Consider the following 26,592-nt stretch of genomic DNA (forward strand, 5'->3'; position numbering starts at 1 on the left):
TGCTGTCTCCCTCTAGGTGTCTGGACACACATCTCCAACCTAAGCCCCAGAATGGTCATGAACTGGGGAAAATAGACAGCCGCCTAAGGATCCCCAATCCAGGAGGCATGCTCAGAGGCCCCTTACCAGATCCAGTCCAATTCAAAATTTGACCACAGAGGGAGGTGCTCACCTCGCTCCCCAGGGATGGGGGAGACCAGGTTCAATTCCTCCCCTCTGTGCCCGAAGGGGAGAAAGAATTTGAACCTGGGTCTTCCTTCTCTCAGGCAGGTGCTCTAACCACTAAGCTATGAGATGATCTGTTCCAGGGCTCTCTCCATTTCCCCTGTTGAAGCTGTTCCATAAATAATGAAAGAGTGATTGCACCAAGGGGGATTGGCCCCCAGATCTCCCATCTCTCAGATGGGTGCCCTAACTACTGGACTACAGAGTCATTCTCTCTCTCTGGCCTAATGACTGTTTCACTTTGGATAAATACCTAAATAGTCATTAGGCTAAAAGTTATAAGGTAGGCACCGCCACCTATGCCTCCTCTGGCCATTTTGTGCAGCGTGAGGCAGGCATCTAACCCATTCCTACAAGAAACTGCTGAGGCACCTAACCTGCCTGACTCCAAGCTGGTTTCCATTTGTGTATCACTAAGCAGAGCTAGGCACCTCGCTGCAGCCCACACTTAGAAACATATCTCTGAGAGAGGGGCAGGGCTTAGCTCACACCCCTCTCATCAACATCTATCATTGGCTACCTTAGGCAGCCCCCACCTAGCATACTGGCTTTTGCAGATCACGTTCTAAGGCACCTATCTTTCCTCATTTACTGTATAGGGACCCTACGCACCTAACTCAGGCTTTGTGGATCACAATGTTGTTCCTGTGATTTTCTAGTCACCTACAAGTAGGCACCATGATGCTCAGCATTGCAGCCCCTAAGTCCCTTTGTGGGTCCCACCCATTGTGGATATAATAAGTGGTCGTAGGTTATGGTTAAGTGGTGGGAAGAACAGTTGTTAATGTTTGCAATCTTATGTAACTTTGAGCATGTCTCTGGAACCCCTCCTCGCTTAATCAGCTTCACTGGAATCTTAAATAAGATAAAAGAAATCACATGATGTCTTTGTTTTGAGATTTCCTGGGTAAATAAATTGCAAATTCAAAAACACAAGGCCTCAAACTGCATTCACATACAAACTGTAATTCCATATTGAGATGAGTAGCTTTGATAAAACACAGTTCTTCAAGACATGATATTTAGGTTGTTGAAGCTACCTGTTGTTTCCAACGATGCAGTATAGACGCTCAGAAAGAATAGGATTGTAAGACTAGAATGATATCTGTGTATAGGGTAGTGCAGCTATTTTGGCCAAGAGACTAAATTTCACAATATCATTTTGATCTAATAGCAAGAAAAGTTCTTAGCAAGTGCGGCATGCAGCCTCAGCTCATTTCCTTTTGGGCTGTGGCCCACTTTAAAACCTGCCACCCATTTTGCCAAACGAATCTTTGCTTGAAAGAAGACTGAGACAAAAACAGATGTTTGTACTTTTTAACAAAGTAGAAGGCTGGCTGCTCTTTCCGATTGATAAGGTCCAATGCTGGAGTAGTGCGGGAGAGGCAGCGTGCTGGCACTGGTCCGACAGATTAAAAGGAATTTTTGATCCAAGTACTCTCAGTTCTTCAGCTTTTTTTGAGTCCCAAAAGTTATCAACAAAACTGAAGGGTAAAATAGTTTGATGGCTTTCAAAGTTTATAGCTGAGAAAAATATCAGAATGAAAAGGAATATCGGAATCTGTTTAAATCGCTTAAAGAAATAGCCCTACATGCCTCAGTGTTACAGTGTTTTACAGTATGGAAGTACTAAAATAAACATTCAAAGTGAGATATTCTTTAATATTACACATACAACGGGACTACTGAAGAATACAACTGTATTTTTTGGCACTCGAGTTTGTGTGGACCTAATTGTTTAGCAATAAATATTCTGGGCCTGATTGATCATTGTGTTACTCCAGATTTGAACCAGTCTAACTATGTTGATTTTAGGCTTTCTGCTCCTTAAAGGAGAGATTTAAAACATGTGAGGTGCCTAACTCACATTGGAAGTCATGGGAGTTGGGTATCTAATTCTCATTTTGCCTTTGAAAATCTCTCTAATTTTTCTTTTCAGTATCTGAGGTGTGTGTTTTTAATTTTTCCATTTAGTATCTTTATAACTATTATAATCCATGGTAATAAGATAAGACCTGCCCCTTATTCCTCTGCTGTATTCTATATTTTTTAGTTCTTATTCTTGAAATATCATGTAATTAGATGAGCAGGCATCATCTGAATACTCAGCCATTGTCATTTCATTGATATTTGGCCAGAACAGCTCAATAATCAGCAATTTGTTTTTGTATAGGAAACATGTTTATGCTCATAGACATCAGTGCACGAGGCCATAAACCTTTGCCCACTTTAGAGATTTTATGTAGTAAGATAATGATGATGCTACTGCAAGGTTGAACCAGTCACAAGCCACAAAGTGCCACTTGCTTGAATAGCAAAGTGGCCAATTAATACATGAAGGTTAGAGCTCATCTGAGCCATTAAGGATTGACCAATAGATCTTGCTGTTTGCGTGGAAGAAATGAAGGCACTAGATCCACCTGTGCCTAGGTGGAAGAACGTCTTGTTTTATCATGGGATGCCTATTCCCCAGTCTTGTGAATTCTGAGGTCAGCTCCCTATCAGAGACCTAATGTAATGCCTTGTGCCATGATCCTGCCACTTGCTCTGTGTGAGCAGAACCCTGTTCCCTTGGGCACCCTATTGAAATCATGCTAAGAGATCAGTTGGGCTCTACAGGTGTCTGCCTATACCAAGCCAGTTGTAGGACTGGGGCTTTAATCTTTGAAGCTGAACAAGACTGCTGTATAATCTTATAAGAAAGCATAACAACGCCGTACACTGTGTTTATGAGACAGTGTTTATGTTGTATGATGAACATGGCATGAGTGAAATGGTTTCTCTATTTCCATCATTTAATTCTTGTTTGGGACCTTAGTTTTTAAAAATGTGTATGTTACTTAAAATTATTCTCAGATGGTTTGTGGAACACTGCATTGTGAAAAAGGAGGTCTTTAAGTCAGGCAATCATTTAGACTTTCTGATCTATGGAGATGATTTGTCCACAAATCTCCTGGATGTTATATTGTTGTCTCTATGCACTGGAGAAAGGAATGGCCCAATAGAGGGTGCTAAGCTAGGAGTCAGAAAGACCTAGCATCTAGTCCCAGATTCTTGGTCACTATACCTCAGTTTCCCCATCTCTAAAATGGGTATAAATGATAATTGTCTTTCTTTATAAAGAACTTTTGAGAGCTATAGAGGCTTGTGGATGTTCTGGAAATGATATTCTATACAATAAAATTATCTGATAATTTATACTGAAGCTTTGTGCATTTCTAGTAATTAGAAAAACAATATTTTCATTACAATACAAAATATAAAACCTTTTAATACTTACGTCTTCACTATCCACCGGTTTGGCGGGTAGTGATCGATCTATTGGGGATCAATTTATCGCATCTCATCTAGACGTGATAAATTGATCCCCAAATCGACAGCTGTTCTCCACCTCAGCAGGAGGAGGAAGTGGAGTTGACGGGGCAGCCGCTGCAGTTGACTCGCCGCCATGAGGACGACCAGGGAACTTGAACTAAGATACTTCGACTTCAGCTATGCGAATAGCGTAGCGGAAGTTGTGTATCTTAATTTGAACTTCCCCATAGTGAAGCCCAGGCCTTAGTTTAGTCTTTCAGCCCTTATCCACAATCTGAGTTCCAGTGAAGTCAAGAGAATGACTCACATAATAAGGGCTGCAGGATCAGATCTCACCTACCCAGGGCTTTTTCTCTTAGATAAATCTGGCCTTAAATTTCATAAACTTGTTTTGATTTAGGATTGGATTTTATTATTTTCATTATTATTATTTACAAGTGGGACTGTAGCAGTGTCTCTCCCTTGCTTTCAAAATATCCTTTGTATTTTTCCCAGCAAGAGGTCAAGATATTAGATAAGTGGCAGCACCAGGCCTTTACTTGGATTACCACTGGCTTCCCAAGTGCCCTTTTCAGATAGATGGAGGATGTTAACTGAACTGGAAATAAGATTCTCATGGGTGGAGGTGAGGACGACACCTGTCTTTCCTATCTTGTACTAGCCAAGGCTTTTTGTTGTTCCTGAACACTCTCATGAATATAATCTGTGGATTTCAGTCTGCTCAAATGATTCCAAGTCTCAGAGGCGTATGGGTAAAACACATTCCAGATGTGTGCTGCAGCTCCTGAAGCAGGTGGCTGTATTTGAGGTTGTAACTTTTTCCAACATATTCCTCACAGACTATTGTGTATCTGTTGATGATGCTTCTTTTGAGGATGGTCAGAATAGAGTTGTAAGAATGGCATGATCTAATAAGCTGTAGCAAGGTTTCAGCATTAATCATTAGACTTTCGTTTCACTTACTATTGCCTTATGCAATGAATTCAAGGCTCAAAGATTTGGCTGTAAACTAGGCTGCAAGTTTAGGCTGAAATGCCTTCAGCATGTGTAGAGCCCTGCAGCAGGACTGGGATCCCACAGGACCCGCTGCCATAATACAGGGAGCGGGTAAAATGTTGTGGGCAGGATTGGGTGGGCAAAAAAAACAGACTGTGGGAAATTGCAGGAAAACACTAAAACTCTCGTCAGTTTGTCATAAATGTAATTTCAGCAATGTAAAGCAATTTTTCTTTTTCTTTTTTTTTAAATAAAGGTTTTAATACTTACATTTAAGTGAGAGCTAGAAAGAGATTTGATGTCTATTATAACAGGAGTTAAAGTATTTTTACGTGGTTTAAGCAAGATTTGTTTTCTTTTAGTGGTAAAATTTATATATGTAATATATTAACCAACCTTTTTGGTGTGGTGTGGTTTGGTTTGGTTTTAAAGCAGCATGGGGGAATCTCTCTCTCTCTCTCTCTCGTGGGATTTGCAGGATCTAAGATTTTTGCGGGTGGGAGCAAGATAAAAATGCAAGAAACAATGCGGTAGTGAGTGGGAATGGGTACTGCAGGTCGGGACAGAAGTTGGATTAAAAATATAGTCCCGCATAGGGCTCTATTCCAGCACCCTGTGTTGCATGTTTCAGACCTGAATAGTGTGGAGTTGTCAGCCTGAAAGATTGCCCAATGTCCTGTGAGCTATCATTGACTGTTTGGCCACTGGCCCCTCCTATGGTATCTGTTGCAATGTAGAAATGACATTCTTTAGCCTGATTGAGATGAAGCTTTACTACCCAGGGAACTACTTCCTAAAGCTGTGTAATAAACTTTTAAAAAAAGAACGTATGTAAAAGAACACAATAAAAGTAGCAAGATGGAGTGATGAATTTCTGAAAGCTTTGCTAAAAATCACCTAAAATGGTTATATTAGTCTGTACCGTGTGCTCGTATCCTAGCATGGGCTGATCTTTGTTTGACTCATTTTTATGACCACAATTCCATGCAATGACTCTTGATTCAGAAAAATGATATTTAACTCATTGTGGGCCAGATACTCAGCCAGGTTAAATGGATGTAACTCCGTTGAAATCAGTGGAGTAATACTAATTTACAGTAGCTGAGCATCTGCCCCAACACTTGAAAACATTTTCATTTTCACTGCATTTTTACCTCGCTCCCACCCGCAAAAATGGGGAAGATAGAGAGTGACTGGGTAGAAATATATTATTGCTACCTGGCTCTTGAACATGACGCTTCTTTTGGAAAGGTTTGGAAGGCTCCTTTTTAGATCCTTTTAAACATTCAAGCAAGAAGGAGAACTGACTTTTCACATACATCCCATGATTCTTCACATACATCTGTATGTTTTTGAATTCATATACATCATTTATCACTATTGTACCTAAACCATCTATAAATTCTACTAGATAGGCAGATGGATGGGGGAATGGAGAGAAGATGCAAACATGGGGTTTCATAAGGTGAAGTGCAGGGACAAAGCCTATTTAACATGTTCATTAGTACATGAAAAATGGAGCTGTGGAAACATTTGTCCAAATCTTCAGATGTTGTAAAATGTAAGTAAGAAGATTAGTATAGTGAAGAGTGGAATAATAGGAAGTATTTAGCAGAGCTGGTCAAGAAATTTTTGACAGAACAGTCTTCCATCGAAAAATGCAGTTTGTCAAAATTGAAACATTTCTCCGGATCATGTCAATGGTGACATTTTCATTGGGAAAATGTCAAATCAAATCATTTAAATTTTTTCATGTTGATAGTGACAAAATGTTTGGTTTTCATAGATGAAATATTTCATATTTATTTTATTATTTTGATTCATTTAGTTTAGAATTTTACATTATATTAAAATACTAATTTTAATACTATACTATATTTGTATATTGTTTGATACTTAATATTTTCTATTGTCTTCTATTTTCTTATATATTTCATATTATATATATGTTTTATTTTGACATTATTGGAATGAAAAATTTAGATCTCTCAGTCACTTTTTCAGAATTTCCATTTTGTGAAAAAAAATTTCAACTATTTGTTCTGATTCAGAATAAAAAAAAAATTTTTTTTTGAAATGTCAGAGTTTCCTGCAAAACAGAAATTCCATTTTCCGACCAACTGTAGTGTTTAGATAAGCAAGGGAAATGGGAAATGTCTAGAACATGATTTCCAATATTGGGAAATACAAGCTGTTGCATCTGAGAATATCCAGGTAAGTAAGCATTATAATATGGATTCAAGTTAGATGAGGGGAAAAGGAACTAATAGTGATGGTGAGGAATATCATGAAAATAGGGCCACAAAAAGTTTATGTATTTAAGTCAATACATTTAAAAGCAATCAGTTCCTATATTTAAGGGGCTAAAAAAGGCTGCACTTGGAATATTATTTACATTTTGCTGATATACTTTAAGAAATTATGACCAGGTTATAGAAAAAGTATAGTGGAGGGCAACAAATTCATTTTGTGGTTCTGGAGGTCTGTGTTGCAAGAAAAGGCTCAAAAGATTTAATATGTTTCTTCTGGGACATAAGGAGAATGAGAAATCATCTCCTTACAGATTTCAGGTAGCTAAAGGGGCCAAAAAAGATCTAGGATATCTGTTCTACCTGTAATAAAGAGGGTCCAAATCATGGCCATATTTGGAAAAAATGGGAGGAAAGAGTGAAGCTAAATATTAAGAATTCCTTTTCTTATGTCTGATCCAACTCTTATCGAAGTGAATGGAAAGTCTACAGCTGACTTCAATACGAGTTGGACTGGGCCCTTAGTATGTTATTGGAATGTTGAACAGTCTACCATATGATGATATGGGAGCAGACTGCATAAATGAGTCTCAGACAAAGAGGGGTATGTTCTGTACCTGGTATAAAGATAATACCATTATTTCATAGCATTATCCAAATTCATTTAACATCCTGCTACAGTATATTTTTCAGTAATCTCCTGCATTAGTAGATTACACTGGTTAATGGTATGCTACATTAAGAAGTATATTCTTCTATTGGTTTTCAATTTTACTGGTTTAAAAAAAATCTTTCCCTGTGTCCTCAATTTCTGAGATTGGAGTAAAAGAAGGAATTGATCAGTTTGTATATACCCTTCATAACGTTGAGCATCTCAGTCATGTTTCCTTTATATTCTGCTTTCCAGGCCAAGTAATTATGCATTTGATTAAATAAACATCTTTGTCCTAATTATTTTATCCTATTTTAAAGGCATTACTGTATCTATTGTTCTAGTTATTTGTCAGTCTGTTATTCTGTCTTTTTCACTTGTCAGCAAAGTATAAACCAAACCCAAATACAAAAAGACATTTAGTGCTTTTATCACTAGAACAAAAAGTCCAAGGGAGAAGCAAAAAGCCAAGTATTGTGGAGTTGGCGGAAAAAAAAATCTCTCTGTGAAAAATGTATTTTCTTTTGTGCTGGTGATACTCTCATAGGACTTTATGCCCCCCAAATTGAAAATATTTGTCTAATATGAATTTTATTTTTCATAATTTATCAAAGCATTATATTTCATGCACATATGTGAATAATCTTTCTTGTCTGCCATGGTAGCGTGTGTCTCTTCATGCCGTGTCATGTCAACCACTAGTTACTGGAATTGAGAGCTTTAACTTCTGAGGTGTCATGAAATCCAGGAAGATGATCCATCCATTACAGTATCTGTTCCCATAAGGGTACAAAACTTGGCGAGTTTAAAGGAAGTCTATTAATGGGTCTGTTTACGAATATATTAATATTTACTTTGCTTTACTCCACTGACCTACTTGAAGATGCTAAACTGGTTGGGTAACAACATATGGGTGTGAAAAAAATTAGCATAACATTGAGCAATGAAAATAGTTAATAGAAATATAACTGACATTCATATTCAAAATTACATTTTGTTGATCAGTTACACTATTAATACATGTAAGGCTAGATCATGCAACTGTTATTCACATTGCTGAGTACATAGGGCTACTTATGTGAGTAAATGCTCACCAATATAATCAAGGTTGCACAGTCTAATCTGCAGTGAATTTTTTACATTTAAACTTTTAAAGTTTTTTACTTTACATTTGTATTTGCAAAATAATGACAAAGTATGTTACATCAAATATGAGAAATTGCAGTTAGAGTATTCCTTTCCTAGCCTTCATGACTGAGGTGAATGGCATATGAAAGTCATTTTTACTCATTGCAATTTAGAGCTGATTAAATAATAAAAAGTCCGTTCCCAAATAACCTCTTTGACAAGGAAAGAATTAGTGAATAATGTTTTTAATTACTATTATTTAGTCATTTATAGAGCTTTTTAAAAATGGAGAAACATGAAAATTCAGGATCACCATCTTAGTCAACAGAGAGAAATCAAGGATAAATAGTATGGGCAGAAGTATAGGAGGAACAGATGAAGGCTATTTACTGTCTGGTTTTATATACCATATTGCTTGTTGAATCAGAAGATTTTATGTAATCAAGAGACAATTTCCATATTTCTTAATATAATTTTTGTATTTTCTACAATATGAATATTAGTCTTTAATATGAGGCTGTCTCTCTTATTATTGTGAACCATCCTTAAATTGTTAGGTATTGCTTCGTCTGTGCAGTATCTGAGGATTGGCTAAATGCTGAAGTGCCTTTGGCCATTAATTGCTCAAACCACCACAGGGATTTAGCTTACAACAAACGCCATTAAAAAGTCAGTATTTGCCAATTCTCACCACACAGTGCCCATACATGTACCACAGGTATCTTCTACTTAAAATACAGGGAAAAGCTGTGGTAGTCTCAGATATAAGTGTGTGGTAGCTGTTGACACATCATGAAATTTCAATTGCAGCCACTGTAGTTTGAAAAGAAGCAGATGGCAGAAAGTATGATTGCATGAATCCTGGTAGACGGGAGGAGTTGTGGAATGGCAGTTAAGCATATTGCATATTTCCAGAGGTGAAATCCAAGCCCCACTGAAGTCAGTGGCAAAACTCCCATCGACCTCTGGGGTGAAATCCTGGCCCCATTGATGTGCTGGAGAAGGATGATGAGTCATGGAGGAAGTAAGGATAGTCTGTTTTAGGTCATGCTTTTACATATGTTGACTCCACAGACTCATGGAAATGCTTTGTCAACCCGTGCAACTTATTCTGGCTCAGAGATGAAATAAGACTGACTCTGTTGTCCACCCTGTGTCCCTACATCCTTCCCAATGGAGAGAGGAGGCATGTGGTGTCACCCAGGGCTCAATAGGAAAACATCAAGGGAGCCAGTAAAGGCTGAATAGTTGTAACGGAGAGCTCACTCTGCCACTAAGCCCTCCACATCAGGTACCCCAGCAGCCAGTCTCAGACGATGACAGAAGCACAGATATTCCCACATTGCCTATAGTGAGTTGTGCATGTTTTCTTTTGAAATCATCTATAATTGAATATTTTCTTGACATATGAAGCTAGACTCAGTCTCCTGGGTTTGTTTGTGGGTTGGGTTTTTTTGGTTTGTTTGTTTTTTTGTCACAGTCTCTCAATTATCCACTGTAATCCTAACTAATTGGCATAGTCTTTCCACTGGTCAGTATAACCTGCACACAAAGTTGAAATACGTGTACTTTTTTTTCCTTTGTGTGATATAATGTGTTAGATTGTGCATTGGTAGCATATTGAAAAATAATTAAGATGTGAGGCAGATACTATTGTGTTGCAGTTATTTATCCCAATATATGCAAATTTAGTAAATCTCATCTTTACCATCTCCATTTGTTTTCTATAGTTAGTCCAAAATTGTCTTCATTTATGTGATTTAGAGCCAGGTTTTGTTTTAATGCTGAATAAATCATGTTTTTTATTCAATTGTGGGTGGGAGATTAAGTAAATAAAATCAACGAGTGACATTTTGATGCCACTTCTGAAGATAGCTTAATCTGTAAGCAACATATAACAACATCTTGGCTTGCCATATTTGCAATTTTGCTTCTGCTTTCTCTTGTATAATTCACACTTTCTTATACATATTTATGGTAATCAGTATTGCCAAAGTTAACATTACATAATGTGTTATTCTTATTTAGTCCCTGTACTGACTCCTCAGTGGAGCAGAGGAGAAAGAAGCGGGTAGAAAACCGTCTCAGACACTGGATGTCAGTCCATTCAGTGCTGCGGGTACGTGGTCAGGGGTGTGTATATTTTCATGGAAAATTACTCAGAACTTTGTAAAACAAAATATTTTTCCTCCTGAGTAACTTTATTACTTTAAATCTTGTTATATGAAAATAAAAAACTTGGATTTAAGGATCCCTAGCTAATTTAGTAACTGACTCAGCAGCCAGCATCAAGGGATCGCAACCCTTTCCCCCGAGCTCTCCCTCAGGCCCAACCCCTGTGGAGCCAGGCTTTGAGGGCAGAAGGCTCCAGCAGATAACCCACACTCCAGGAACAGCATGTAGGCAGGAGCCCTCCACAGACTTTCCCAACAGAAATTAGAGTGACCAGGTGTCCAATTTTCGACCGGAACGCTGGGTCAGAAAGGAACCCTGGCAGCTCCAGTCAGCACTGCCAACCAGGCCATTAAAAGTCCGGTTGGCAGTGCTGCAGAGCTAAGGCAGGCTAGTCCCTACATTTCCTGGCTCCACACTGCGCCACAGAAGCAGCCAGCAGATCCGGCTCCTAGGCTGGGGGGCACGGTGCTCCGCATGCTGCCACCACGCCGAGCACCAGCTACACACTCCCATCGGCCGGGAACTGCTAGCTGGGTAGCTCATATGCTGCTTTCAGCTGGGGTTGTGTGTTGCTCAATGTCCAAAGGATCAGCCTAGCAATCACCTCCATTTGGTACCTTGGATCTCTGTCTAGAATCCTGGGCTAACCTGCCATTGATCCCTGGGGCAAAGGACTCACTGGGCAGTATCTGTGCTCTTCAGTTCTGTATCAGCCAGAGCAGAATTTGGCACTAAAGGGTTCAAACCTGCCCTGGGCTGTATGGGTGCACAAAGTTTTTGGTATTATGTCCCCCAAAGTCTTGTCAGCCAATTATGCCCTCTAACCGAGCTACAGTGACTTTAATTAGTTCATAATAGCAACAAGAAGAAATAAAGTAACCACATTAGCTGCAATGGCTCAGTAAGAGAGATGGTCTTTGCTTATAAGCTACATGCAGCACTGCTTCATTGTCGGGTTCAGTCTCCAACTTACCAGAGCTGCAGCTGCCTTCAAAATGACAAATCTTTTGAACTCTGCCACCCAGAACGTTGTGGGCCATAAAGGTGCAGTAACCATGCTGTCATCACAATGGGGGAAGAGACTGTAGAGAACCTCTTCCCACACATGCAGCAAAGTAGAATCTATACACACTGCTTGAGGAAGCGTTCTGAGAGAGAGAGATGGCGAAGGGGGTGGTCAATATGCCACATCTTCAAGGTGGTATGGTTTGTGGTTTAGGGGTGGTGTCCAGCCCACCAGCTGGTTAGCACCCATTCTGCAGCCAGCAACAAGTGCTAGGCTGGCTTGCATTTTGTTTCTACTCATAGGAAGAGCAGGATCCCTGAAACAGAGGTTGGAGCCAGCTATATCTCTTCTTTCCATCACTATATTATCTAGGAAAGAAATTGGTCCTAATTCTATAGGCAAGAATGAAGAGAAACTCCCAAGGAGTCAGCAAAACCAAACCTTATTCATCTTACAGGGGGAGTTAATGCATAGTACTCATTATTTCTTTCTCCAAAGATGGCTTTTTAGTTTCTTTATTTTAAATGTGTTAAAGGTTTAATTAATTCAGTGTTGGTTAAAGAGGCTAGTTAAACAACTCAGGAGACTGAACTTCTCTGTTTCTCTACCAAAAAGCACAGTGGCAGAGCATGTTTCCCCACCACACTCGTCCCATCACAGTGCCTGAATCATTACCTAGAAAGCACCTTGAGGGCAACAATGTAGTATATTCTCCAGGCGTCTCCAATCCTTGGCCACTCTACTGAGACCAAAAAAATTGTCAATTGTGGTGATAGCTTTTCTGATGTCAAAAATTCTTTATAGCAACTGAATAGAGACCATTACTCGTTTCAGAAAGACCTCCAGAGCAGACAGTAATGACTTTTGGTCACTTAATCTGGGACAGAGGTGATCTAATGACCTATTGTACAGATAAAGGCTCAGTATTCCATTACACATCCCCTAAGCCATCCAGTCCATTCATGGTATATGAGAATGCCAGGATACGAAGACACCAGGATTCCAAGAGTAGAAGTTTCAAGGACCAGATCATAATTTGGTGTAAAGTTGTTGAAGTCAGTGCACAGTATGTCAGTTTACACCATCTGAGAATCTGGCCTCTAAGTTCAAGCCTTAGAAGTAAAAGATTTAAGTTCAGTGCTACTCCTGCAGTGTTCTATTTAGTCATTAGCTTTCTGTCATCTTTTCTGAACTCTTAATAAAGCCTTGGACATGGCGCATTTTAGTTCCTGATTGGAAACGTCAAATAGGTAAGTTCTCTGGGCAGGTACTGTCTTTTTGTTATAGATTTGTACAGTGCTTTGCACAATAGGACCCTGGCCTATACCTGCTACTGTAAAACAAATAAATAATAATAAGCATGCAGACAAACAATTAATGTATATACCCCACAAGACTTTTGAGACCTATCTCATTCTGTTAAGGGATTTTATAGTATCTGTATGACTTCTCTGACACAGTGTCATGTTGATATCTCTGCTTTGGTTTTCAGGAAGCATTATCAGTAGTGAGCGAAGACCAGTCCTTGTTTGAGTGTGCCTACGGAACACCACACCTTACTAAGACAGAGATGACTGCCTCCTCTTCCAGCGAATATGGGCAGACGTCAAAGATGAGTCCACGTGTCCCCCAGCAAGACTGGTTATCACAACCACCAGCCAGAGTCACCATCAAGATGGAATGTAACCCAAATCAGATTAATGGCTCAAGGTAATGAGGCCAGAGTTTAAAATTACTAGCAATGATGCTTTACTACTATGTGTATCTTACCTGTCAAGGTACTTATATGGCCTTACCACTGTAGGATCTGAGCTCCTAGTATCTTCCACCAATATAATGTGGAAATATCAATCCATGTCAAAAATAGGATTTAGGGGAAAAGACATCACAACAATGTGAGGATTGTGTAGTTTTTGCTGTTTTACTGACTCGAGTTTTATTCATAGTATTGTGATGGTAGATGTAGCAAATCTATCTGATGCAATGTATTTACTAAGTGTCTTTTGAGACACTAAAGGGACTTAGTGGGAGAATATACCTTTAAGAACTTTTATTATCTGATAAATAGAGCTGTACTAAATTGGAGAGTGTTTTGCCCATGTGTTTCATATAATTTTTCATCATGGGATTTTGGGAAAAAGGATTTTATTTACAAAAACAACAAGGAGTCCGGTGGCACCTTAAAGACTAACAGATTTATTTGAGCATAAGCTTTCGTGGGTAAAAACCCCACTTCTTCAGATGCACCTGTGAGGTTTTTACCCACAAAAGCTTATGCTCAAATAAATCTGTTAGTCTTTAAGGTGCCACCAGTCTCCTTGTTGTTTTTGTGGATACAGACTAACACTGCTACCCCCTTAGACTTTATTTACAAAGCCACTTCTGTGCAAAAAAAGGAGTAGGTGTCCCACCAAAAAGCCACCTGTTGTTGTCCTCATCCAATTAAAGTCACTGTAGTTAAATTAAAAGTTATGATTGGCTGATTGGACTTTGAAAGACTATTTTGCAAGCCACATTTGAAAACAGGCTAATTATTTCCAGTGAATAGTTTTGTCCAGCTGTATTGGTAAGTGTCTCATCCAGTATATTTTTGTGGTTAAATTATTACAGGTAGTATCTTATTTTAATCAGGCTAGCTAAAAATGTCTTTGTGTTATTTTTAAAAGGTTACATTGGGCCAAAAGGGGCCCTGGAAGAGTTTTCTTGGGTTTGTGATCTGGACCTGATCTTGTTATGAGAAAATGGTGGTAACAAATAACTAGGTGTTTGAGCTGCTGTCTCTGCCAGAAATGTAACAGGACAATGCAAGAAGCAAGTCCTTATAATGACAAGCAGAGTGAGCTGTTGATCTTTACTCCCGTTCCCATGAAACTGCACGGGGTGACCTGAGGCCTCATGTTTAAAGTGCCTCACTCCAGAAACAGTTTATGCAAAATTGCTAGCTGTGTATAAATAGAGGGTACAAATTCCCATCACCTTGTAAAAAAGCACCTGCATTTATTCACACATTAATCTGATCTCCTACACTCAAATTATTCAAAACAAAAAACAAAATCTAAAACGAAAAACAAAACATTCTTTCCCCCCCGCACCTCCAAAAGGTCACATGTACTGTGGTTCTGGTCATATTTGCTGCACTGCCAGACATCAGTGCCATAGGTATGGTGAAGCAGTCCAGCAGCCATGGATACTCAGAGGGGAATTCTGTACAATAAATTGTGTATCATTAATGTAATAAAATAGATTTTCAAAACTGGGGAGAAAAGTTGCCTCAGATCAAATCTGAATTTCCACTAAATTGTCAAAAAATTGTGTAACAGAAATTAACAAACAATTAACTGAAATATAAGTTATACAATGGTAACTATATGTAATCTTCTTGTAAGTCCAATCATTTAGAGACAAATTTCTAGTTTTGTGTATTAAAAAGGTTTATTCATACATAAGAATGTAAATGTTTTTGTCAATTAAAAAAATAAGCAGTTTTTCCTCCTCCCAAATATTACAGTTAAATATTCCCCATTAGTTTTAGTAGATTCTTTATGAGCATTGGTGGTTATAGTTTCTCTGGCCAAGCTCAGTGAAATGCTCAAGAGTAAACAAATAGCATTATTATTATTATTTAGATTATTTAGATTTGTTGTAATTGTCTGTGGTATTATTAATAACTAGGGCTGCAAAATCTTAGCTTCAAACACTCCCACAGTGAGAAAGAATCTGGATAATGTGAGTCCATCTGAATTTTGCAGTTAGTTCCATTTCTATGATGGGCCAAACCACAATTCTGCATTAGAATTCCCGCAGATTTTGGGATGCTTGAAAGAAATGAGAGAAAACCAGCTACATGTTGTTTTGTCATGTCACTGCATAACTGCAAAAGAGATTCTCTAACAGATAAGGTAGAAAGCAGCACCTCTGAAAATCATGTCCGCTTTACTTAGATCAGGGATCTGCAACCTTTGGCACGCGGCCCTCCAGGATAAGCCCCCTGGCGGGCCAGGCCGGTTTGTTTACATGCCTTGTCCACAGGTTCAGCTGATCGCAACTCCCACTGGCCGCGGTTCACCGCTCCAGGCCAATGGGGGCTGTGGGAAGTGGATTTTCCACACCACTGAGCAATGTAGTTATGTCGTGGCTCTTTTGGGAATCCTACATGTAGTGTAGACCAGGGCTTACTCTTTTGCAGATGTCTTTTCTCTCCACATTGATTTGTAGCCCAGAGGTTTGTTTCCTTATTTTAATTATCCAGTTCTTAAAAGTAATCCAAATAAATACCAAAAAAAAAAAAATGCACATAGTAGATGGAGTGCATGGTTCTGTTTCTCATTTACATGGAAGCCCTTTACACTGATCTAGTTACAGTTACACCCACTTAAAGGCCACTTTACCAGATCAGTGTAAATCTGTAGTGTATGTGAGAATAAGATTGTATATGTATATAATGTGCTTATTTATTTATGGATTATGTTTCTTAAGTGGTTCATCTGGGATCTTCAGAATATCCTCTAATAATTATATCTCCAAAAGGGAGACTGGGTCTGTATAGCATGAGAGGTAGAGCATGCAAAAAAGAGTGTAAGATGCTACAAAGGAGCACAAACAATGTGGTTAGTTTCATATTGTTCTGTGTGTAGCAGAACAATCATTGAAAAGTTCCTTCTCATGACATTATACAGCTTCCTGACCATATAATCTATCGTTTGGATGAGGATATAAAATGTTAAGCGTGTACAGACACTCTAACAACACAAGAACAAAGTATGCTTTCTAAAAAGAAATATACTCCACTTTAACTCTTCTTTCCCTGATAATGCTTCAGCAACTTTGCTGTACTTACACTGCATTCAACCTCAATACAAAATGGTCCCTGTTATAAGGGCACTTGTGGATTATATCGGAAAAAATTGGCTTCCAAAACTATTACTGTTAAATACCAAAGAAACTACATTAAAGTAATACTAAGGAGTTATTTGCAGTGTGTTGCACAGGGAATTAGATATGCAGTTTCCTTTAACAATAACAGTATTTGTAAGACTAAATCCCAGTCCACAACACTAGAAAATGTAGCCCTAAGGGCTTACCTTAAACCAAATGAAGCAAGGAAATTTGAACCAGAGTAAATTTCATCCTCTATGTAGTTTTTTGGCCTGTATAAATTAATTTTCATGGAAATCTGCATATATTTGTTTTAAATCATTTTATTATTTATAATTATAATACATAATTTATAATAAACATAAAAATAGGTTGATGGCCCTGTGTACAAGGCCCTGTATACCAAGAAAGCTTATGCTCAAATAAATTGTAAGGAGAGTGATCACTTTACATAAGCTATTACCAGCAGGAGAGTGAGGTGGGGGGAGAGAAAACCTTTTGTAGTGATAAACACCCATTTTTTCATGATTTGTGTGTATAAAAACAAACATCTTCTGTATTTTCCACAGTATGCATCCGATGAAGTGAGCTGTAGCTCACGAAAGCTTATGCTCAAATAAATTGGTTAGTCTCTAAGGTGCCACAAGTACTCCTTTTCTTTTTGCGAATACAGACTAACATGGCTGTTACTCTGAAACCTGTCACTTAAATCCCCTGATTCTTCAGTGGCCTCTTTATATTCTTACTTAAGGGATTTAAGGTACCTGATAAATGGCTTATCTTTTTTAAATGGGGCCTAGGTGTTGTATAGTATCTCCTGTGACCCTTACGGCTGGGATGAATTCCACCTATTATGAAATGTAATGATTTCCTAAAAAGCATTATGAAAGTTAGCTGTAGTGATATCCCAGCAGAAGTTTTCCAGAGTTAGCTTTGCTGATTTAGTTGCTTTAAACAAATGCCAAAAATAATTATTTGGCATTAAGGTCTATATTGTTTACAAAGTATTATTTTTCAGATATCACCAATTGTGCTCTAGTGTTGCTTGAAAAACACTTGAAACTGAAAATGTCATTTTTATACATCTTTTTGCTTGGCTCTTTTGGGAATCCTTACATATACATTTGCCTCAAACATCTTGGCAAGTCTGAACACATACTGTACAATGGAAGACTTCTCTTAATCTAGAGTCCCCAGTATTTTGCCTTACATTCTTATCATCCTTAGAACCTTGTTTTAAGATCTTCTGAATAATAGCTATTTGTTTGATACTTTAGATACAAAAAGGATAGAAAGAGAATAACTGGGATTAAGTTGACTGGGTGGTAGATCTAATTTTATTATTTAGATACTTTTTATCCATCTTAAATATTAACAACAAAAATCCACCTGGCAGAAATAATTTTAATACCATTCATTTTTCAGTGGCATGTTTTTTCCATAGCTGAAGTACAGCCACTCAGCTGGTGTCTGACGCCATCCTTTCCATCATTGGGTAGTTTATTGCTGGCACTCTACTAGTATTCTGGTTAAAACCTTGGCACAGACTAAACTATAAACTTGATCCAAAGCCCACTGAAATCAATGGGAGTGTTTCCACTGACTTCAACAGGCTGATCAGGTCCTATTTCACTTCACAACAAAACTGAGAGAATTATCTAATGGGATGACTTATCTAATATTATTTATTTGAGCAGGCTCCATAAGGCAGCTGCAATCCTGGGAAAGGGATTTGGTCTTGGATATCCCTACTCAGATACCTTTTTATTCCCACTGACTGGGTGGTTGGTGTTGGTGGCTGTGGGCCAGACAGAGAAAACTGAAACTTCAGTATCTTCTTCACAGAGAGCTTTGTGTTTGTCTGCTTTATGAAGCAGCTCATTGCTCTGAAAAGCACCAGTTTAGTATTGTTTCTGATTTGGCTGTGGTTTTGGCACAAACAAACTGCCAAGGAGGGGAAAAAATGGTCTATCCAGCTCATCTTTAGAGTAGGGTTTTTGGTGTGGTTTTGGCTGGTTGATGCAGCTCAGAAGCTAATTATGTCACCACACTGTCTTCTTAGCAGGGTTGATGTGGTTCTGGTCTGGCAGGTGCAAACTGTGAAGAAATCACTTGACTCTCCAATCCAATAGGACTGGTTTACTTTAAAATGAAACAGATGTATCTCAGATTGACAATTGTTACTGAAATGATAAAAATTTAGAAGAGTAGCTAAATATGCCTGCATTTTTCACTTTTGAAAATTTAGACTGAGATTTTCAAAAATGGGCACCTACATTTAGATTTATGACCTTAATCTCAGTCTCCTGAAAATTTTGAACTAAAGCGCTGTAAACCCCTTCATGATCATCCCTTTTGGGTCATATGCACCCATGGTCAGAGGTGCAGCATAAGGCCTATGCAGCATTTAAATCTCACTGACGCCGTATTTTGAAATCTTAAGTGATGTATAGGCCATGCGGTAGCCCTCAGCACCAGGGTCAGTTTCGCCAATAGAGAACTGTAGGACCTTAAAGTGTGTAAAACCCTGCTGGCTCATACCAATACATGCGGCACCTCACTCTGAGTGTGTTGTTGAACATTTACAGTTTAATCCATAAAATATAAATAGTATCTACTGTGTTTAATGAGAAAGAGATACCAGTACTTTAACGACAAAAGAAAGAATTTTATGTTTGCAGTTTTGGTCAAAGGATATGAGACAGACAGGGTGGGTGAGGTAATAACTTTTATTGGACCAACATCTGTTGGTGGAAGTTACAAGCTTTCAAGCTACACAGGCCTCTCCTTCAGGTGAGGGGAAGGAAGCAGAGTGTCTGAGGTAAATACAAATTGAGATAGATTGTTAAGCAGAAGGGGTAACACATGCTGGAGGCAATCAGTTGAAATGAGGTGGGCAATTTGGAGTTAGATTGTTATGTATAAAGGATTTGAAGTGGTCAGTTATGGGTAGGAGGCAGTGTGGTGTGTTACAAGTTGTTGTAATGAGCCATAAAACCAGTGTCTGTGTTAAGTCCATGGCTTTTGGTGTCTAACCAAGTTACTAAGATAAAGAAAATGGGTTAATCTTTTTTAACTTAACATGTTTGTGCACATCAATTTCACAGCACAAATATGCTAATCACTAAAATCAGCAGACATTCCACAGACACTGGGGATTGTGGTTTCCATACAAGATGTCATTTCTATGTATGCATGGCATTCTGTACATTGCTAGCTTTCTATATGATCCCTGCCCACAGTAGAAGGAATATGTGTTTTGGGAAGGGCCCCAACTTCCAACACACTAGTATTTTATGAAACCGCAAACACAACAGGCTTATAAGCTCTTGAAATGAAATACAATTTGAGAAATGTAATCCATTACCATTATAATAGAGTTTCTATAAAAATAATAAAAGAAAAACAAGAGAAAATGGGTCCTGAAAGGTATAGGCCAACTGGGAAGTTATTGTGGCTTTGGCTTGACTAACACTGTATCAGACTTCAGAATTCTCCCTGGCAGTAATCTAATTGTAAATTATGTATATACACAACATCATTTCTTAGCTTTGGCTGTTAGTGCCCCCCTCTCCTTTCCCTTTCTTCACTCCAACTTCACACATAAGAAATATTGAAGTGTTTGCACTAATGGAGAAATGACAACGTGCAGTCAAACTTAAACCAGCTGTTTCCCTGCACTGTGAACACAAAGAGTAGGGCTGGTAATATTTATAGCTTGCCTGGCCTCTAGTGAGCTAGATGCTGACTGCCTTAATTTGCTGTGATGGCCTTAAGGCTTGAAGCAGCTGTGGATTGTGAGATAGCCAGAAAAAGGCAGGGGTGGAGGAGGGGAGATTGTGTCAATTAGCAAAAAGTTATTGTTTGATTGAAAATGTATGGCTGCTGCATATACATCTTGGTAAATTAGCATCTTTTGTTTTGCCTGCAGAATGTCAATGAGGTTGTATGTGTTGATATGTGGAGTTTGCTTTATCCTTTTGCTATATGAAATAACAAATTTTGATTTGACCCAGTTATAACAACACCCTGGGTTCCATGTTCTTATTTGGGATACGCTCCAAAAATGGGTAGACTTGTCCTGGTTAGCAAAAAACAAACACACAGTGAATCAAAGTGTACAAGCATAGTTGTATGAAATGCTCACCTGCAAAGGGCATTGGCCAGAGAGTGTGCAGAGCCAAGAGTTGTCATTTTAGAGGAATAATACTAAGTTAATGGTAAATAGTGGATGAATCCATTAATGGTATTCTTTTCCATGGGCACTGAAAAGTGCCAGCAGGGGAACTACCATGAAGGATGTTTCCTGGGAAATAGTTTAGTAAGGTATGGAGGAGGGAAAATTTTTTAAAGCACTTTTATACAAGGCGCAAACCTGTTCTTGTTAAATTCAGTGGCATAAACCCCATCAACTTCAGTGGGAACAGGATGGGCTCAGAGTGCTTGGTAGGACATATTATAACCTACATGCATTTTTTGGTATTTTCATGTCTGTGTTATATTATAATCATGTGTAAAGAATGGCATGAAGCTTTTGTAAGAAAGAGGCTATGCAAAAATAGGAGTGTGTTCTTTCAATGGGCCAAATGCAGCTCACACCCAGCAAACTTCAGTGGGAATTTGCTCAAGTAAGAATTGAATAAGAACCACAGTATTTGCCTACCTATGCGCATATAACACCAATTACCCATAACTTCAGTTATGCTTGACCTGGGAAAGAACATAGATGGCATTAATTGTACTGTGTCAACTAGTTTGATCTTCTGATATCATTACTGAAGTCTGGCTTCATAGTCTCAGTTCACATGCAAAGGAATTGTAGTTCATGCCAATGGAGCCAGCCTCTGGGGTCTGCAAAGTTTCTAGCTGTTTCTCCACCCTTTCTGCAAGATTTTGGCAGTATGGGAATAGCTTTGGTTCCCTGATTGCTCCTGGTGTCCCAAGCAGTGTTGGGACCCAGCAGTGTTTTTCAAATGTATCTGCTAAGGCAATTCGCAGCTGACGTGGACGTTTCCACAGTAATGCATGTGTGTGAGATTTAGACACATAACTGGCCATGTAATTTACATAACTGTTGCAATGAAAAATATTGATTAAAAATGTTGTGAAAAATTTTGGGAAAAGTGTCAAAAAATCAACACTGGTAGGGAACAATTGCTTTGTAAAAAGGCCATTTTTCAAAGAAAATGCTTTTGTCTGAAAAAATATTGAGCACCTCTACGCAGTAGAATTTACGTTTGTGCAGAGAGAGGGGAATAAACTGAGTATAGCTTGGAACAAACTAAATATAGTTTGATCTTCAAATGGTGTAATTTTGGTCAAATATAATTGACTTTTATTGGCCCTGCCTTTCTGAGGGATACTTCTTTGCGTGGATGGCCCCTGCCTTCTGTGGGACAGGAGGCCTGTGGAAGGCTCTCTGAGGTGTTGGGACAGCCTAAAGAGGGAGTGTGGACTATGTGAGTCTGCAGCAGGAATTAGGTGGGCCTGGTTTTGGAGGGGGAAGGGTGAGCTGGGAGCAGAGCGAGTAATGCAGCCTGGGGATCTGTAAACATTGGGATGGAACCCAATGGTTCATGCCATAGAATGTAGGGAAGAGAAACCCCCTGCTTCCCAGCACATGGGATGTTCTGACAGAAAGCTCTGCAAGGAGATTCTCAGAATTCTACTCTCGTGAGACTTTCCCTCCCATGCAAATAGCCAGGGGAGGGAATAATCCAGGCTCTTATTAAATTAATCAAACCAAGCACTATACAGATATTTCCATAATACAGTTGGTTTTATTTTTTCCCTCTGGTAAATGAAAGATAGGTGGTTGTTTTTTCAAATCATAGAATGCTACAAGGAGATGGGTTTATAATCAAAATTACATACATTATATTTCATTTGTCATCTCTTGCATTTACACACAATATAGGTATTTTATGTCACAAATAAATATTTCCTTGAATAATGAAGAATAAAAATTGTACTTCATATATTTATTTATGGACTCAATCCTGCTTCCATCAGAATCTATGAATGGCAAAACTCCCACTGGCTTCAATGAGAGCAGGAATGGGCTTTAAATCTCCCCAATAAAATCATCTTGATTTTAAATGTTCCTAAATAAAGGGAATAGTCCCAGTTCCAAAAGCCTATGGAGAAATTTTTTCAAAACAAACATTTAGCAGAACTTAAGAATTGAATTAGCTCAGTACCTAACAAAACACTAAGAGCTCTGCTAACTGTTCTTGGTTAGTATTGTTACGATTGTAGCCTTTTTGGGGCTTTTGTAAATTCCAGGTGTAACCAAGTATATTTACAAAGGGTAAAAATAACATGCAGCTGTGAAGAAAAACATCTCAGGTTTCAGTTCAAGCCTGCAGTTCACAATGAATCACTGCAAAGCTGCACCATTTGTACTTGGGCACACTTTCTGAAGGCAACTTTCCATTGCCCTCAGTCCCCTGATGATTCAGAAATAAAGCAGACTTACAAAATGTCCTAAAAAAAACCTTTTAAAGACAATCCCTCTCTTGTTGTTCTGTGTAGTAAAAATATTTTCTTCTGGTGGCTGCCCTGCTTATGTTTTCAGGTCTACTCTTCATATTATGAAAGTCAATTTAATTTGCTGAATTAGGTCTGGTTCAGTAAAGCAGTAAAGAATGTGCTTAACTTTAAGGACTTGGGTAGTCCCTTTAGCTTTGTTGGTACTTGCTGGAAGTTAAGCCTGGGTTTAAATGCTTTTCTGAATGGGGGCTTCGGTCATTTATCCAGTAGAGTAAGGGACCAAACTCTTGACCATCTGCTTCTGGATTTTAATGAAATATGCTAACTTAAATTGTGATCTTCCCCCCCACCCCCCGCTCTGTTTATAGTCAGATCAGAGAACCACCCGAGCAGTCCTGTCAGTCTGCCAAAAGCCTTTTGCTACTACTTGATCTTTCACATCATTTATTGTTTAGTGTTTACAATAGTTTTTTAAGGCATGATTGCCTTTGGAAATGGTGCAAGCTAAAACTGATGTATTTTATAGATAGAACAATCTGCTTAAATCCCTTTGCATTCCAAGTTCTTTTTATAGAAAAAGAAAATTAAGTAACTTTGCAAATTAGACCAGAGGATGTGGCTTGTAGTCTGTTTCACAAAACCATTGAAAATAATCTCATCATACAAAAAAATCAATGAACAGGCCAAACTGCCCTCACTGACATCCATGTAATGCCATTGACTTCAATAGGGTCGCAGCGATGACTAAGGGCAGAATTTGGCCTGTGTTTCTGATTATAAATGTAGTTAAGTGTGCAATCTCATTTATACACAGGTGCCATTTCTATTTGTTATCGGTAAACAGAAAAAGCCAACATTTCAGCCACAAAAAGATTTTCTAAGAAACTTTCTCACAACATGTAACTATGTCTGGGATTTTTTTTTTTTTGGTCTGTTTGCCTCTGTGTAGTAGAAATAAGGTTTAACAGGCTGCAGTAATTAATTCAATTTATATTTTGAGGTGTGCATGGGGGAGAAATTTACTCTCTTAAAAAATGCCCAAGTATTCTGACTGTGTATGGGCGGTGGTAAAATCCACCATCACCCAACCTGAGGTCTGGGTGAGGAGCTGCTGTGAACCTCCAACATCCACACACATAGCTGTTATTCAGGCCCATGGCCTGGCATAGTGGTTGCGGGAACCTAGCACTCTACTGCATGGCATGTGCATCTATCAAAAAATAGGAGGTTCAGCTAAAGCAATGTCCTCTATCTAAGGCTCAGATTATTGCGCTGTTTCTCTATTAAATAAGAAACAGCTACAGAATTCACCCAAGATCTACTGAAATCACATTCTGGGATCTGGAAGACAATATGTTCCAATGGATACAAAATGGGACTGGAAGTCAGGAGGACTGGAGGAGTTTTCCTGGCAGTATATAACCTTGGGCAAGTCACTTTAGCCAAAATTTTCAAAAGTGTATCTCATTATGGGAAACCGCAATCTGAGACATGTATGTGAGGGCCTGATTTTCAGAGATGCAAGAACCCACAATAGCAGTTGACCTCAACTGGATATGTGGGTACTCAGCATCTTGGAAAATCAAATGCCATATTCAAGTACTGCACAAATGCAATTTAATATAAAATAAAAATGGAAACACCAATAACTTGTGGACACTTTGAAAATTTGGGCTATAACTTCTTTCTACCTCCTCTCCTCTTGTATAAATCATTCTTGGTTAAATTCTGTCAAATTTATGGTGGAAAATGCTATATAATTGCTAGGTATTATTGAAATGCACACATGAGATTATTATAAAGTACATATAGATAACCTATATTAATAGTTTGGTTGTGAAATTTAGACATAGGGTAAAATATCTGCCACAAAAGTTGCTTTGAGAAGTGTGTTGAATGCCTAATCTGTGCTTTTTATGGCCTAATTTCCTGTCCAGGACCAGCCTAAAAGAGCTCCAAACTGAATGGAACAAAAGTAGCAAAAGCAAAAGCCTTATCTCAAGAAGTTTCTCTCTTGCTGAATTGTATGCTGTAGACTGTATATTGTAATGACATAGCCACAGCACAGTAATGGCAAAACAATAGGTCCACCAAGCATTAAATTAGTTCAGCACAAAACTTTTTTTCATACCCACTGAAACAATTTGGCGATACTGGCTCCAGTTCAGCAAGGAACTTAAGCACATGCCTAACATTGCCTTCAGTGGGACTATTTATGAGCCCGGTGGTTTTAGAAATTTTTGTATTGGTGACCATTTCACATAGCACACCTCTGAGTATGACCCCCCCATCCTTCTACATTAAAAATGAGGAGGGGTAATTTAATTTAATTGAATGGGGGCTGTGGACCATCAACCGCACAGAACTGACCACTCGCAATCCCCACATAACCATCTTGTGACCCCCTGAGAGGTCATGACCCTCCGTTTGAGAACCCCTGAGCGAAAAGTGAGGCATGTGCTTAAGCAACTTGCTGAATTGGGACCTCATAGTTGGACTTTTATTTAGATATTAATTGATATTTGAAAATTAAAAATATCAGCATTTTTTAAATGAATCCTTAATTGAAAATTATACTTTCATATAACGGTACACATTAAGATAATCTTTAGGAACTATCCCATTTAACTCATTCTCCTACATATGGTGTATAGACTCTGGGCCAAATTGTGGGTCCTCTTCCAACTTTTGTCCCCATACAAATGCAAAGTAGAGGTGTGAAAGCGTGCATAATCTGGTCATGTGTGATCTTCTGCATTGACACCCATGCAAATTGCTTGTACCAGGAGCATAAATAATCCGAATTGGGGAGGGCACACAGTATCCATGGCTAGATTGAAGGGACCATGCTAAAATACATGGACCATATCACAGGACCACTTTGCCCTATCCTGAAATGGACCCCCATGATTTAATACACGGAGGACACTGTAGGTTCTGTGGAATGTAAACTGATCGGGTTTCGGAGAAGCCAGGATTGAGGTGCAACTATATTTATGGGGTTAAAATGTCCAGGAAAAGAAAATCTTTTAAGAGTGTAATTTTCATGTAAACAGAATGTCTCTCTAATCAACCTGACCTGCTGCCTATTACATACATCCACAGCACAGATGCATTATTGCAATAGCAGAATTAAATGAATGCTTAAGATATTAGTACTGTATAACTTTAAAAAACCCACCCTCTTTACATTTAAAGATATTCCCCTGTGGTTATGCTCTTTCTTTTGATTTTTTTGAAGCAATATTTGTCTATATGATGAAACACATTGAAGACATTAAATTAAGGGTCAAATATGCCTGTGTCTGGCGGGAAGAAAATTGTGATGCCATTAAAAGGCCATTAAGGAACCCCCTATGGAACGTTAAACTCTAAAGGCTCTATTCAGAAAGCAAAGCCAAAAGTAAAAAGGTGTCTGGTTGCAGATCCTCTGCAGACGTCCACTGCTTGACTACAGTACCATGGAGACTGTGTTAGGC

The 26,592-nt window shown here is 38.6% G+C and overlaps 1 protein-coding gene across 7 annotated transcripts in view; it reads left to right on the forward strand.

Moving 5' to 3' along the window:
* Positions 1–26,592, forward strand: part of ERG (ETS transcription factor ERG) — a 214,242-nt gene that overhangs the window by 157,575 nt on the left and 30,075 nt on the right. For 4 of the 7 annotated variants that reach the window (XM_084621435.1, XM_084621434.1, XM_084621437.1 and 1 more), the window contains one exon: positions 13,239–13,456. In XM_084621435.1, coding sequence (XP_084477561.1) covers positions 13,239–13,456 — 218 coding nt within the window. Of the gene's footprint in view, positions 1–9,639; positions 9,917–10,593; positions 10,685–13,238; positions 13,457–26,592 lie in introns of those variants that run through there. The other 3 variants (XM_084621432.1, XM_084621433.1, XM_084621438.1) reach the window with 2 other exon arrangements.

Source organism: Lepidochelys olivacea (genome assembly GCF_965140295.1).
Source record: "Lepidochelys olivacea isolate rLepOli2 genome assembly, chromosome: 1".
Lineage (NCBI taxonomy): Eukaryota > Metazoa > Chordata > Testudines > Cheloniidae > Lepidochelys > Lepidochelys olivacea.